This window comes from Oncorhynchus kisutch, linkage group LG9 (assembly GCF_002021735.2).
Source record: "Oncorhynchus kisutch isolate 150728-3 linkage group LG9, Okis_V2, whole genome shotgun sequence".
In the NCBI taxonomy this organism is placed as follows: domain Eukaryota; kingdom Metazoa; phylum Chordata; class Actinopteri; order Salmoniformes; family Salmonidae; genus Oncorhynchus; species Oncorhynchus kisutch.
In genome coordinates, this window is record NC_034182.2 from 35,403,082 (window position 1) to 35,415,703 (window position 12,622).

Here is a 12,622-nt window from a genome sequence, read left to right on the forward strand (position 1 = left end):
CCATGAAAGGGTCTGGCTTACCTGAGCCCACAGCCATTAAGTCACATGACAGAACAATGAGTCACTTGATCAAGATGTCCATGTAGATAGGGACACCATTATGCCAAAACCAGAGCCTGAACAGATTGTGGCGGTAGCCATTGGATATCAGAGCGTGCTGCCAAAAGGGTCTGACACTTGGTCCCTAAGAAAGACACTCCTAAAGATTCTCCCAAAAGAACAAGAGGGTACAAGATGTTCAAGAGGTTTCAAAATAACAAGTGGTACCCATGGACTGGGGGTGTGGCATGGTGCACAATCACTACACACCCATGTTCCTCAATGTGTCACTCTCATTAAACTAGTTCTAAAAGATGTAAGCATGTCCTGAAGACATGTAATACTAATGTAGGTTTGCATTTCAATAAATATTAAGGGCTTTTCCCACTAGTTATTTAAATACAATAGCATGTTTTGGGAACTACATTGGCACCATTTTCTGGGATATTTCCTTGGTGTCCCCTGTTCCTTTAGAACTAAAAGTATGGCTGCCTTGCTGCCATCTTGTCCAAGAGTGTGCAGTTTTACTGGTTTCCCAGCCGTATTGATTAAGAACAGACTTAAGGCTTGACCTGAAGAATGGCCCATTAATAAAAGCCCATTATGGGAGAAGCCACTGAAAGGAACCCCAATAATCACCACTGCTCCTGAAAGATCGGATGAGGACCAGAAAGTAATGGAACATATGGCTGCCCTGTTGCTAAGTTATCCAAGGGTAGCCAGTGTTCCTGGGTTCCCCTCGGCACAACAATCCAAAACAGAAAGACCAGCACAACAACCCAAAACAGAAAGACCAGCACAACAACCCAAAATAGAAAGACCAGCACAACAATCTAAAACAGAAAGACCAGCACAACAACCCAAAACAGAAAGACCAGCACAACAACCCAAAACAGAAAGACCAGCACAACAACCCAAAACAGAAAGACCAGTAAAACAACCCAAAACAGAAAGACCAGCACAACAACCCAAAACAGAAAGACCAGCACAACAACCCAAAACAGAAAGACCAGCACAACAACCCAAAACAGAAAGACCAGCACAACAACCCAAAACAGAAAGACCAGTACAACAACCCAAAACAGAAAGACCAGCACAACAACCCAAAACAGAAAGACCAGCACAACAACCCAAAACAGAAAGACCAGCACAACAACCCAAAATAGAAAGGCTTGAAAAACAAATGGAACCAAGTACGGGGAATCTAGCGCCAACTTGCACAAGGGTATCCAGTGTACCCGGTTTGGCCTCCAGGAAACCAAAGAAGACTGAAGGGGCTGTAGATAAGAAGCTGCTATGGGAGAGATCACATGATGAGAAGACAGTTATAGGGCTTTCTCCATCAGTTGCTTTAGACAAGGTGTATTCGAGATGTTGAAACGTATGGTAGAACTTGTCACATCTTGTCTAAGTGAGAGTACTTTTCCTGGTTTTCCATCTGTTCCAAGGCCCAAAGCCCAGGTTGTGCCCAGCATACATACATAATGCCAACTTGCCCAAGGGTATCTAGAGTTCCTGGATTGCCAACCACAGACCAAACGAAGGCAATAGACTGGTCAGTAGATATTAAGTCTCTGTTTAAGAGGTCACCTACAGATGTAGAATTATTGATGGTCCGTTTCGAGGATGTTGACACAGTCTATCATGATAGTGAAAAGAACAAGGAAATAGTGTCTCTTGCACCGCCCTGCCCAAGAGCAGACAGTATTCCTGGCTTTCCCTCTGCACTAGGGCAAGCGCCAACCAAATGACCCAATGTTGGGATAATAAGCCTTTCTGAATCTGAGCCGAGTATGGTGAACCTTCTGCTTACATGCCCATTAATGGCTAGAGTTTCTGGTTTACCCTCTTAAACAGCCAATTAGGTCAGATAATGTTGACTGGCATGTCACTTTTGGAGAGGCCATTGAAGAAAATAACTTACAAATAACATGGTACAGTAGATATGTTACCATCTTGCCCAAAGAAAGCCAGGATTCCTGGCTTCCCTTCTGCAACACAAGCAAAAGATCTTATAGCAGCAAAAGGGGGGACCAACTCCATATTAATGCCCATGAAGTGTGGGCTGTAGATCAAAGACCATTCTGGAAAAAAAGACAGATTGAGATTCCAGCTTTTGGAGTCAGTAGATCCGGCGATGCAAAGGGTATGGCAGCTATATGTGCTTGTTTTCCCTTCAGCACAGCATCCAATTATAGAACCACGAGAGCCAAACATGGTCAGTCTACAAGAGTCAAACATGGTCAGTCCACAAGAGTCCAACATGTTCAGGGACCATGCCTCAGGACTACCTGGCCTGATGACTCCTTGCTGTCCCCAGTCCACCTGGTCGTGCTGCTGCTCCAGTTTCAACTGTTCTGCCTGTGGCTAGGGAACCCTGACCTGTTCACCGGACGTGCTACCTTGTCCCAGACCTGCTGTTTTCGACTCTCTCTCTCTCTCTCTCTCTCTCTACCGCACCTGCTGTCTCTAACTCTGAATGCTTGGCTATGAAAAGCGCTTGGTTCCTCTCTAGGTCTCTTCATAGGTTCCTGCCATTCTAGAGTGTTTTTCCTAGCCATCCTGCTTCTATATCTGCATTGCTTGCTGTTTGGGGTTTTAGACTGGGTTTCTGTATAGCACTTTGTGACATCAACTGATGTAAAAAGGGCTTTATATATACATTTGATTGATTGATTAATTGATTCAGTCTTTTGCCAATTTGCCCAATGGTTAAACATGTCTAAAGGATCCCATCTACAAAAACGCTAAGTCAAGAGGATCCTCTGATTCAACAGTGGCCTGTGGAGGAGAGGCCATTTTGGGAAAATACACTGAAAGAGGAAACAGTGAAGTCTGGCTCCCGCGCATGATGAATTAAAGAAGGGAATGGTGGCTGTTGCCATCTTTCCCAAGTGAGGCCATTGCCCCTGGTTTTCCATCGACACTCAAACGCCTCTGTGATTCTTCTCTCCATCTGTGTGGGCAGAGGAGATCTATGACTGCAAGAAGGAGAGCCATACAGAGCCTAGCTACAAACCTCAACTAACCAAAGTAGTGCTGAATGAGAACAAACAAGAATCTGAACATGGCTCAGTGTTGGAGGGGCTCAAAGAGGGGGGCATTGAGACCAGATATGAGGCATAGGAAGTGGGTGTTCTAGAAAAAGGGTGAGTTGAGTGGGAGTAGGAGAGCAAACAATTCCAAATCTGCATTATGACGTTTTTCTAAAACTTTAAAGTACATTTCTATGCCTGTCAGTTGAATTTAAACCCTGTTTTCAGACACTTGCACCGCAGAATGTGGCTCGCCATTCCTGCAGACATGTCATTATTCTTGACTGTCAGAGATAGGTGGGTTGTGTTTATTTGCTGCAGGAGAACCATCTCATCCACATCTGACTGACATTACTGTGCTTTTTGCACTATTGCGAGGCGCATGCCCTGTGCTCTTTTCCCTCATTTATTTAGTATCTCTCTTCGTGTCGCTCTCTTTCAGCCCTTCATGTCAGTCTCCCATCCAAGTGGGACAGACATTGCGGTATGGGATGGGAGCAACTGTTGACAATGAGCCAAAAGAGCCAGACCACAGCCAGACCACTTGTGAGGTTGTGGCCCTGGCAAAGTGTCAAGTTGTAGAGGACTTGGAGATGATATGTAAGGAAGAAATGGAAGAGGAAGTCATAGAGTCAGGCTCCGGAATAGAGCATTCTGGGAAGGAAGAGGTTACTGTGGCTAGGCAGGTGGAAGTGTATGAGATGCGGTAAGTGTATAAGGGCCACAGCGCTCAACCTCACTACCTGCCATAATGGTGCTGGTTTAGTAGTGTTGACCTGCATGGTGCTGGTTTAGTAGTGTTGATCTGCATGGTGCTGGTTTAGGAGTGTTGATCTGCATGGTGCTGGTTTAGGAGTGTTGATCTGCATGGTGCTGGCTTAGTAGTGTTGATCTGCATGGTGCTGGTTTAGGAGTGTTGATCTGCATGGTGCTGGTTTAGGAGTGTTGATCTGCATGGTGCTGGTTTCGTAGTGTTGATCTGCATGGTGCTGGTTTCGTAGTGTTGATCTGCATGGTGCTGGTTTAGTAGTGTTGATCTGCATGGTGCTGGTTTAGAAGTGTTGATCTGCATGGTGCTGGTTTAGAAGTGTTGATCTGCATGGTGCTGGTTTAGTAGTGTTGATCTGCATGGTGCTGGTTTAGTAGTGTTGATCTGCATGGTGCTGGTTTAGGAGTGTTGATCTGCATGGTGCTGGTTTAGGAGTGTTGATATGCATGGTGCTGGTTTAGTAGTGTTGATCTGCATGGTGCTGGTTTAGTATTGTTGATCTGCATGGTGCTGGTTTAGGAGTGTTGATCTGCATGGTGCTGGTTTAGGAGTGTTGATCTGCATGGTGCTGGTTTAGGGGTGTTGATCTGCATGGTGCTGGTTTAGTAGTGTTGATCTGCATGGTGCTGGTTTAGGAGTGTTGATCTGCATGGTGCTGGTTTAGGAGTGTTGATCTGCATGGTGCTGGTTTAGCAGTGTTGATCTGCATGGTGCTGGTTTAGTAGTGTTGATCTGCATGGTGCTGGTTTAGTAGTGTTGATCTGCATGGTGCTGGTTTAGTAGTGTTGATCTGCATGGTGCTGGTTTAGGAGTGTTGATCTGCATGGTGCTGGTTTAGTAGTGTTGATCTGCATGGTGCTGGTTTAGTAGTGTTGATCTGCATGGTGCTGGTTTAGGAGTGTTGATCTGCATGGTGTTGCATTTCTATTGTCGTTTTTGCGGTTGGGATTTAAAACAACTTAAACAGAGCATTTAGCCCCCTGCAGCAATGGAATAAAATCACATTGTAGGATTTGTGCTTCTAGACTTATTCATTATATTTTGCATTCTCCATTTTAATTTGGATGAATATATAACATTTTGCAAGCAAAGGCTTTGAAAAAGGATTTACATTTGATTGTGTTGTATGGTATTTATGCACCTTGGCCGGCTCTTATCTCGATTTAAACGGTTGCGTTATTAACTGTCATTTTCATGAATAGTCAGATAATATTTTTGAGCGTGAGTTTTGGTTTGTGTGTGATAGTTTTAGAACTTTCCATTTGATTGCTTTGTTCTTACTGGAAGACTCTGCTTTCTTGGTTTTCATAATCACCTCTGACCATGGTCTCCCCTCTCCTCAGACCTGAAAACATGGTTTCTCTGCCGCCATCATGCCTAAGAGTTGCCAGTGCACCAGGGTTTCTATCCACTCAAGCATCCTGTTCAGAGGCTCAGTTAGAATACCGTCCAGTGGACAATAGCATATTATGGGAGATGCCAAGAAAGGATGGGTCAGAGCTCTCTATCGAAAGATCAAAAGAGAAGAGAGACACGGTGAGAGGAATGGCAGATATGGTCTCATCTTGTCCAAGCACTGTCAGCATTCCGGGATTTCTGTCTCCACATCTGTCCAAGGAAGCCAAGTTAGAGAGGGAACCTAGCATGGCAGATCTAATGCTATCCTGCCCAAGATTGGCTGGCACACTCGGATTCCCTTCTCTTGAAAGTCAAGTAAAGGAGTGTACAATCAACATTGAGGCCATTTGGGAGAAGCCCCCGAAGGGGAAAAAAAGGATGGCCTTTATGTCCACTCCACATTTGGACAGATTAAACGAAGACAAAGAGCTAATGAAACACATGGTGGCTCTGGTACCATCATGTCCTACTACAACAAGTATTCCTGGCTTCCCCTCTGCACCACATCCCAAAGCTGAGGTATATCCTAGTATGTTGAGTCTTGTGCCAGCGTGCCTTAAAGTGTCCAGTCCCCCGGGTTTTGCATCCACTGGGGGGGCTACAACATTAGAGTGGCTTGTTAACCCAAAGTCTATGTTTGAGCACTTGCAGAAAGATAAGGAGAATAAAGAAGAAAACGTTTTTCCAAAATACAGATCGAAAGAACACAATGAGAAAGTTAAAGCAATGGTTGCTATGGTGTCATGTGTCTCAGATGTATCCACGATTCCTGGCTTCCCCTCTGCTCCACATCCAAAAACTGAGGTGGGGCCAAGTAGTGTGCATCTTGTTCCCTCCTGCACTAAGGTTTTTAGTCTCCCTGGTTTTCCATCCATTGAGAAGGATAGGTGGGCAGGGTGGGTTGTTGACCAGGGGCCATTGTTGAAGAGACCACTAAAGGAGAGGAAAGTCATTATTGACAGCTCAAAAGCAGACCAAGAGGAAATGAAAACCAATGTTCCTTTGAGGCTATCATGTCCACACGCTGCAAGGATCCCTGGCTTCCCATCTGTACCACAACCCGATAGGATGATTATTTTGCCTGCTTGCTCTAAAGCTTCCAGTGAGGTGGCTCTGGTACCATCATGTCCTACTGCAGCAAGTATTCCTGGCTTTCCCTCTGCACCACATCCCAAAGCTGAGGTAGAGCTAAGTATGTTGAGTCTTGTGCTCGCTTGCCCCAAAATGTCCAGTCTCCCTGGTTTTGCATCCACTGATGGGGCTACAGCATTAGAGTGGCTTGTTGACCCAACATCTATGTTTGAGCACTTGCAAAAGAAGAAGGAAGAGGAAGAAAACATTCTCCCAAAAGTCATCGGCAAAACGAAAGCAATGGTTGCTTTGGTGCCATGTTGCCCAGAAGAAGGCAGGATTCCTAGCTTCCGCTCTGCACCACAACCTAAGAGGGAGCTTAATAGTGTGGATCTCACGCGATCTTGCCCCAAAAGCTCCAGTCTCCCAGGTTTCCCATCGACGGCCAACGTCCAGACAGGAGATTGGCACGTTGAACAGAAGCCTTTGTTTGAGAAGAAGCTGAAAGATAAAACCGTAATAATCAAAGATAGGTCACCAGAAGACAGAGCAAATAGGGTGTCACTGGCGCCATCTTGCCCATGTGAGAGTCTCACTTCTGGGTTCCCGTTCTTTACACAACTAAAAGCAATAGAAGAACAAACCGTGTTTTCCCTAATGCGAGCTTGTCCAAGTGAATCTAGAGAACCAGGATTACCTTCTAGACAGCCATCTGAATTAGCTCGAACCCAGGGAGAAGAATCTGTGAGTTCTATGCAGCCAATGTGGGAAAAACCATTGAAGGATAATAGGTCAGAGGATATGGTGCTTTCCAAGCCTGACCTAAGCAGTGCAGTTGGAGATGAAAACCTAAAAACGTTGCTTGCACTGGTACCATCTTGCCTCGAGGCAGCAAGCTTTCCTGGTTTCCCGTCTGCCCCTCCTCACAGTCTAGAGTCTATAGAGGCAAATGGTAAGGCGTGTGTGGTTAGGCATGCAATATCTTTTTTTCCAGTGCCTCGCATTGCAAGTGGAAAGCAACATACTTTGTTTTTTGGTTTCTAAGAGACAAGTATGCAGACAGAGAAGAGAGAGGTTACTGGAGAACCAGCAGAGTGTGTTCTAGATAAGGGGTAAGTGTTTGAGCATATGGCTCTCTGCATGGATTGCAGTGGCAGTGAAACATAGTTTTATGTTTGGTCTGCAACGGCCACTGTAAAGCCAGATATTTTAGCTTTGGCAAACCTCTTAAGACTACATGGCGTGATACTCTGCATCTGAGATGTGTTTTGGGTCTGTGAACCTGTTACATGGAGATAATATATTATAGGGTGATATTCCTTCTAAATTTGTGACAGATGAGTTGTTTTGGTGCATGCCAATGCATGTGTGTTTTTCTGTGTGTAGCATGGATTCTGTAGGGATGTTCTTTTCAATGTTCACCTCTCATGTTAGTGTCCTCGGCAGCCCACAAATAGAGAAAATCCCATCTGAGGAAATCCAGAAGTCCTCTGCAGTGTTAGAACCAGAGCTGGTCTTAGGATGGGAGGTGTTGGAGGCTGAGGGGTCTGTGGCAGAGAAGCAGCAGGAGGCCTCTGGCCTAGTACAGACCATTTTTGGTGTCTTCTCCAGGGGGTAAGTGGGAGATTGTAGGCTCCTATGTAGCACGGCAAAGTGTGTGGTGTGTTCTGTAGATTCTTAGTGGAATTGTCACCCGTGTCACCCTCAATTTCACTAGGTTATTTATATTACTGCTTGCATACAATGGCATTTTCTAGTTTTGATCTGAGTCATTGATTTAACAAATCCTATTTTGGTCAAATCAAGTACTTTTAGCAACTCTCACATACAGTTAATAAAATACATGTATTGAAGTTTGAATGATCTGTGTTTAATCTCTCACATCTTTAAATGTGTTGAGACTTTTTTTTATATGGTTTCGAATGCTCCCAATGTTTACCATGCCTGTTTTAAATCTCAGTCCCTCAATTACAGTAAGTCATCCCTCTCTCACAGTTATGAAACAGTAGCAGCCATGCTGGGTCCGTCTGGCTCCTCTCCAACAGAAGGTGCAGCCCCATCAGAGAGCTCCTCTGAACCTGTCCCAGATACATCTACCCTCGTCCAGGAAGCAGTGTCTGGAAAGGCACCGCACCTTGAGGGTGAAACCAAAAAAACAATTGAACTCCCAACCACCGCTGAGCCATGCTTGTTGAATATGGAAGACCAACAGTCAATGAGTGAGGCAATGAGACAAGACACTGAGGATGGGTTTGTTCAAGTCCAAGATCTAAGCAGTATGAGAAAATGGCCGTCATTGACAGAGGCTGACCTTACTGAGATCTCCAGAGGAAAATTTGTGGTAGCTGGGGAAGAAGAGATTTACCTTGACTTGTGGGCGCAAATAGGGGAGAAATCGACGTTAAAAGCACAGGACTCTGGACAGATAACAGGTTATGTTGACATTTATTCAGCCGGGTCACCTGTCGAGACAGAATTATCAACTTCATTACACCAGGACAAGGGGTGAGTGTCCTGGCAGCAAACCGGTGTCTGAACTATTTGGCTGCACTGCTTGAAAATACAAATGCGGTATTATGTCATAACATTGTCTTTTGTTCGCATAATGTTTGGCTCAGCCATGCTTGCTACTCAGTGAACTGTGATGGACAAGTCTACAGTATGTGTCAAATTTAAGCTGCGTCTTGATGTTTAAGGCACTTGTTTGTGGGCCCAGGTGTTCTAATGTTAACTAAGGTCTTCAGTGTCTCTGTGTACTGTTTATGCTGCTACCTATGTCATGCACGTTTGTCTCGTAAAGAAAAACCTGTGGCTTTTTCTTAGTTATAATCAGTCAATGTGTTGAGTTTTTCTACATCTGGAACACTTCTCCAGTGTCTGCTCAGTGGAATGGGATATGTAATCGCTTCAGTGAGGTGTGCCAGCTTGTGGACTGTGAGGGGCTGCTTTACTGATATTACCATTTCAATAGTCATTTAATAGAATGTAATTATATAGCAAGATCTGAGCCATGATATTTTCTCACCTTTTATATTTTTTTTTAACCTTAAGCGCCCAACATGCAAGCACAGAGGAAGCCTCTGCCCCTACCTCACAACCTACTACAGACAAGTTGCTGTTAGAGGACAAGGCTCAAGAACATATAGTCCCCATCCCAGATAAACCCTCTGATGATCAGACACTCACCTCAGATGAAACACAATCGGAAGTTGCCCTTGTTGTCGCTGGCCAGGCTGTCCCTGCACAGGTAACAACTGAACTGGTCGCTCCTCATCATGCAAAGAAACGAGACGGTAGTCTTCCTCCAGAAACACAACAGGAAGCTGATGATCAAGGGATTGTTTCTAAGGTAGTCCCTTCACGGCCTCCAAGGAGAAAAGACTGTCTCACTTCAGAGCGCAAACAGAAATCTGAGAATGTATCTGTACAGAAGCCCACTGAAGTGAGAGGAGACCGTGTTCTTTCAACAGAACCTCTAAAGAAAGATGATGTCCAGAAGGGTTTTACTGCCCAGGCACCAGAGGAGATGGTACCATCACATCCTGGTAGGAAAATAGATTGTTGTCTTTCAACAGAGCCTCAACCAAAGACTGATGCCCCTGTCCAGGTGCCCACTGAACTGGTCCCTCCTCGCCGTACTAAGACAAGCCTCACTAAAGAGACACCACAGGCAACCGCCGTTATCCCAGCTCCACGCACAAGGGGAACCTATAGTGCTTCCAGTGCAGAACGTTCACAGAAACCTGGCCAGGGAGCCACTGAACTGATTCTACCATGGCCTGTGAAGAAACAAAACAGCTTCACTCCAGAGCCATATCAGAAAGCTGATGAGCCAGAGAATGTGATTGCCCAGGCGGTCGCTAAGCTGATTCCACCTCAACGCACCAGGAAAGCATCTCTCTCTCCCGAACCGCGACCGAAAGCTGACGATTTAAAGACTGTTACTGGTAAGGCCACAATTGTTCCCCTAACTCCATATCATGTACCTACAGAGTCATACCCCGAGTTTGGTGTGGGAGAGACTGCCCCCCTCTCGATCATCAGAAAAATTGCCCCGCCCAGGCGCAGCAAAAGAACTCATTCTCCCCCAGTGGAATCAAGGAAAGCAGAGGATGGCGCAGATGAAGCTATGGCTTTAGAGGCCCTGAATGCTGCCAACCAGGGGTCTACAGCTCCAGCCCAGATACAGGATCTTATGATAACCTTTTCAAAGGAGTCTGAGGTGGAGACGCAGTCTCCGGAAGTGACAGAAACAGCCACTGAGTCACTCGAAGATGAGCCAGCTCAGAAGTCCTCACCAGAAGTTACAGACCCATTCGAAAAGGTTGAGGCGGAGAAGCAGACCTTGGAAGTGATTGAAACAACCAATGATTCACTTGAAGATGAGCCAGCTCAGAAGGCCTCAACAGAGGACATTGCACCAGGAATAAAGATGAAAGGCAAGCAGGAGATCTTTCCAGTCCCAAAGCCTCGTGGGAAACAAGACCCAACCCCACCTGTCCAAACAGATGCTACCCGACCAAAGACCTGGCATGCCTCTATTGGGGATAACACCCAGTCTACCAGAGATGGACGACAGTCACCTGCAGCCTCTGGGCTGGTACCACCTCAACGCAACAAGAGGAGCAGTAGTCTTCCTCCCGTACCCCCTCGTGGCCAGCTTGCAGCATCTGGGGAAGTGGTGGTTGCTCCTCTGCGTAAAAGGAGCAGTAAGCTAAACATAAAACAATCGAGCATGCCTGTTCCAGTTCCCCGCTCTAAAAAATGCCTTAGTTCCTCTTTTTCTGATGGAAATCCTCCAATGGACTCCTCATTCACCAGGCAGACGGACTCCCTTGAGGGCTCACTGTCTCTCTCTCAGGAAGACAAACAAGACACCAGTCAGGAAGCCTCAGAGGGTTCAATATCATTAACCTCAAACATGGCCTCCGATGGGAGCTTTGTCACTATTTCTCGCTCAGAGATGTCACCAGAAGTACAACTCTGTGAGAAGGGACTGGAGGAGAGCGGGGAGAGCTGGATCTTCACAGAAACCACTATGTTCACAGAGGCCTTCACAGAAACTGCTATGGTCAGTGAGTTCTTCGTAGACACTGTAAGAGAGGACATTGAGAGGGGTTCAGAGGTAGAGGCTGACTTTGAGAAGGGACTGGAGGAGAGCATGGAAAGCTGGACCTTTACAGATACTACCATGGTCACTCAGGCTTTCACAGAAACCCCTATGGTCACTGAGTTTTTTGAAGACACTGTAATCAAGGATATTGAGAGAGGTTCAGAGACAGAAGTGCTTGACATGACCTCTCCAACCACCGGTACACCAGCTGAGGACGACTGGTTACATGTAGAGGGAGCCAAAGAGACAGAGCAGATGGAGGTAGAGAGCAAAGACATGTGGGTTGAAGAGATGGACTTTGGCTTTGAGTCAGTAGACATATCTGCTGGTGGCTTAGATGAGGAGAGGTACGTTATGTTGAGTTGGACACGCCTGTGCAATACAGTGGTTGATTGACACGTGGCAGTTTTCTGAGTGCATTTACATATAGTTGTTGATAATTCTGTGTGACTAGAATGCTTTTATGAAAGGAAACTGATTGAGAAAATGCCATATATTTAATCCTTTAGCATTATTTGAAATGAGTTGCTTCTAAACTGTTAGAACTAAACATCCAGAATATGCTGTGAAGTCAGGTCATATTAAATCCCGGTCTTTCTCTTTTTAGACAGCAGGGGGCAGCAGACGAGCCAACAACGCCTAAAGGCAGAGCTGTAAACTCTCAGGAAGCGGGTCTAGGCAGTGCTGAATCCCCAGAAGTATGTTATTTATAGTCTATCAGTTGACCAATCCTCCACCATCATTTTGCATCAGTGACCTTTGAAATGAAATTCTGATTCATAACTGTCCATTTTGTCAATGACAAAAGCAACTTTTTTAGGTTATTACAGTGTGATACCTGGTCATTTCTGCACCATAAACTGAAATGCCACATGTATTTTACTCTGAATTGACCTATTTTATCTGATGTCATTTGTTGTCTTAGGGCCTCATGGCCAGTCCTGGCCTTGTTACCTCCAGCCAGTCCCTACTGGAGTGGTGTCAGGAAGTCATCAAAGAACACAAGGGGGTCAAGATCACCAACTTCAGCACATCCTGGAGGAACGGCCTGGCCTTCTGTGCCCTGCTACACCACTTCCACCCGGACAGGATGTAGGTACCCCCTCTGTGATGCGTTTAGACATAAACGTGAGCAGGCATTGTGTTATGGCTTGTTTGTTAACCTTTAAAAATGACATCATCATTTTTGTGTTAACG

General features: G+C 45.6%; 1 protein-coding gene across 9 annotated transcripts in view; it reads left to right on the plus strand.

Moving 5' to 3' along the window:
- Positions 1-12,622, plus strand: part of LOC109897114 (EH domain-binding protein 1-like protein 1) — a 62,756-nt gene that overhangs the window by 33,126 nt on the left and 17,008 nt on the right. For 7 of the 9 annotated variants that reach the window (XR_004211070.1, XM_031832500.1, XM_031832496.1 and 4 more), the window contains 8 exons: positions 3,517-3,780; positions 5,187-7,264; positions 7,358-7,424; positions 7,747-7,926; positions 8,308-8,817; positions 9,364-11,772; positions 12,033-12,123; positions 12,351-12,517. Coding sequence is in view for 8 of the 9 variants with exons in the window: in XM_031832500.1 (XP_031688360.1) it covers positions 3,517-3,780; positions 5,187-7,264; positions 7,358-7,424; positions 7,747-7,926; positions 8,308-8,817; positions 9,364-11,772; positions 12,033-12,123; positions 12,351-12,517 (5,766 nt within the window). In the remaining variant the exon portion in view is untranslated. The remainder of the gene's footprint in view (positions 1-3,516; positions 3,781-5,186; positions 7,265-7,357; positions 7,425-7,746; positions 7,927-8,307; positions 8,818-9,363; positions 11,773-12,032; positions 12,124-12,350; positions 12,518-12,622) is intronic. The other 2 variants (XM_031832498.1, XM_031832501.1) reach the window with 2 other exon arrangements.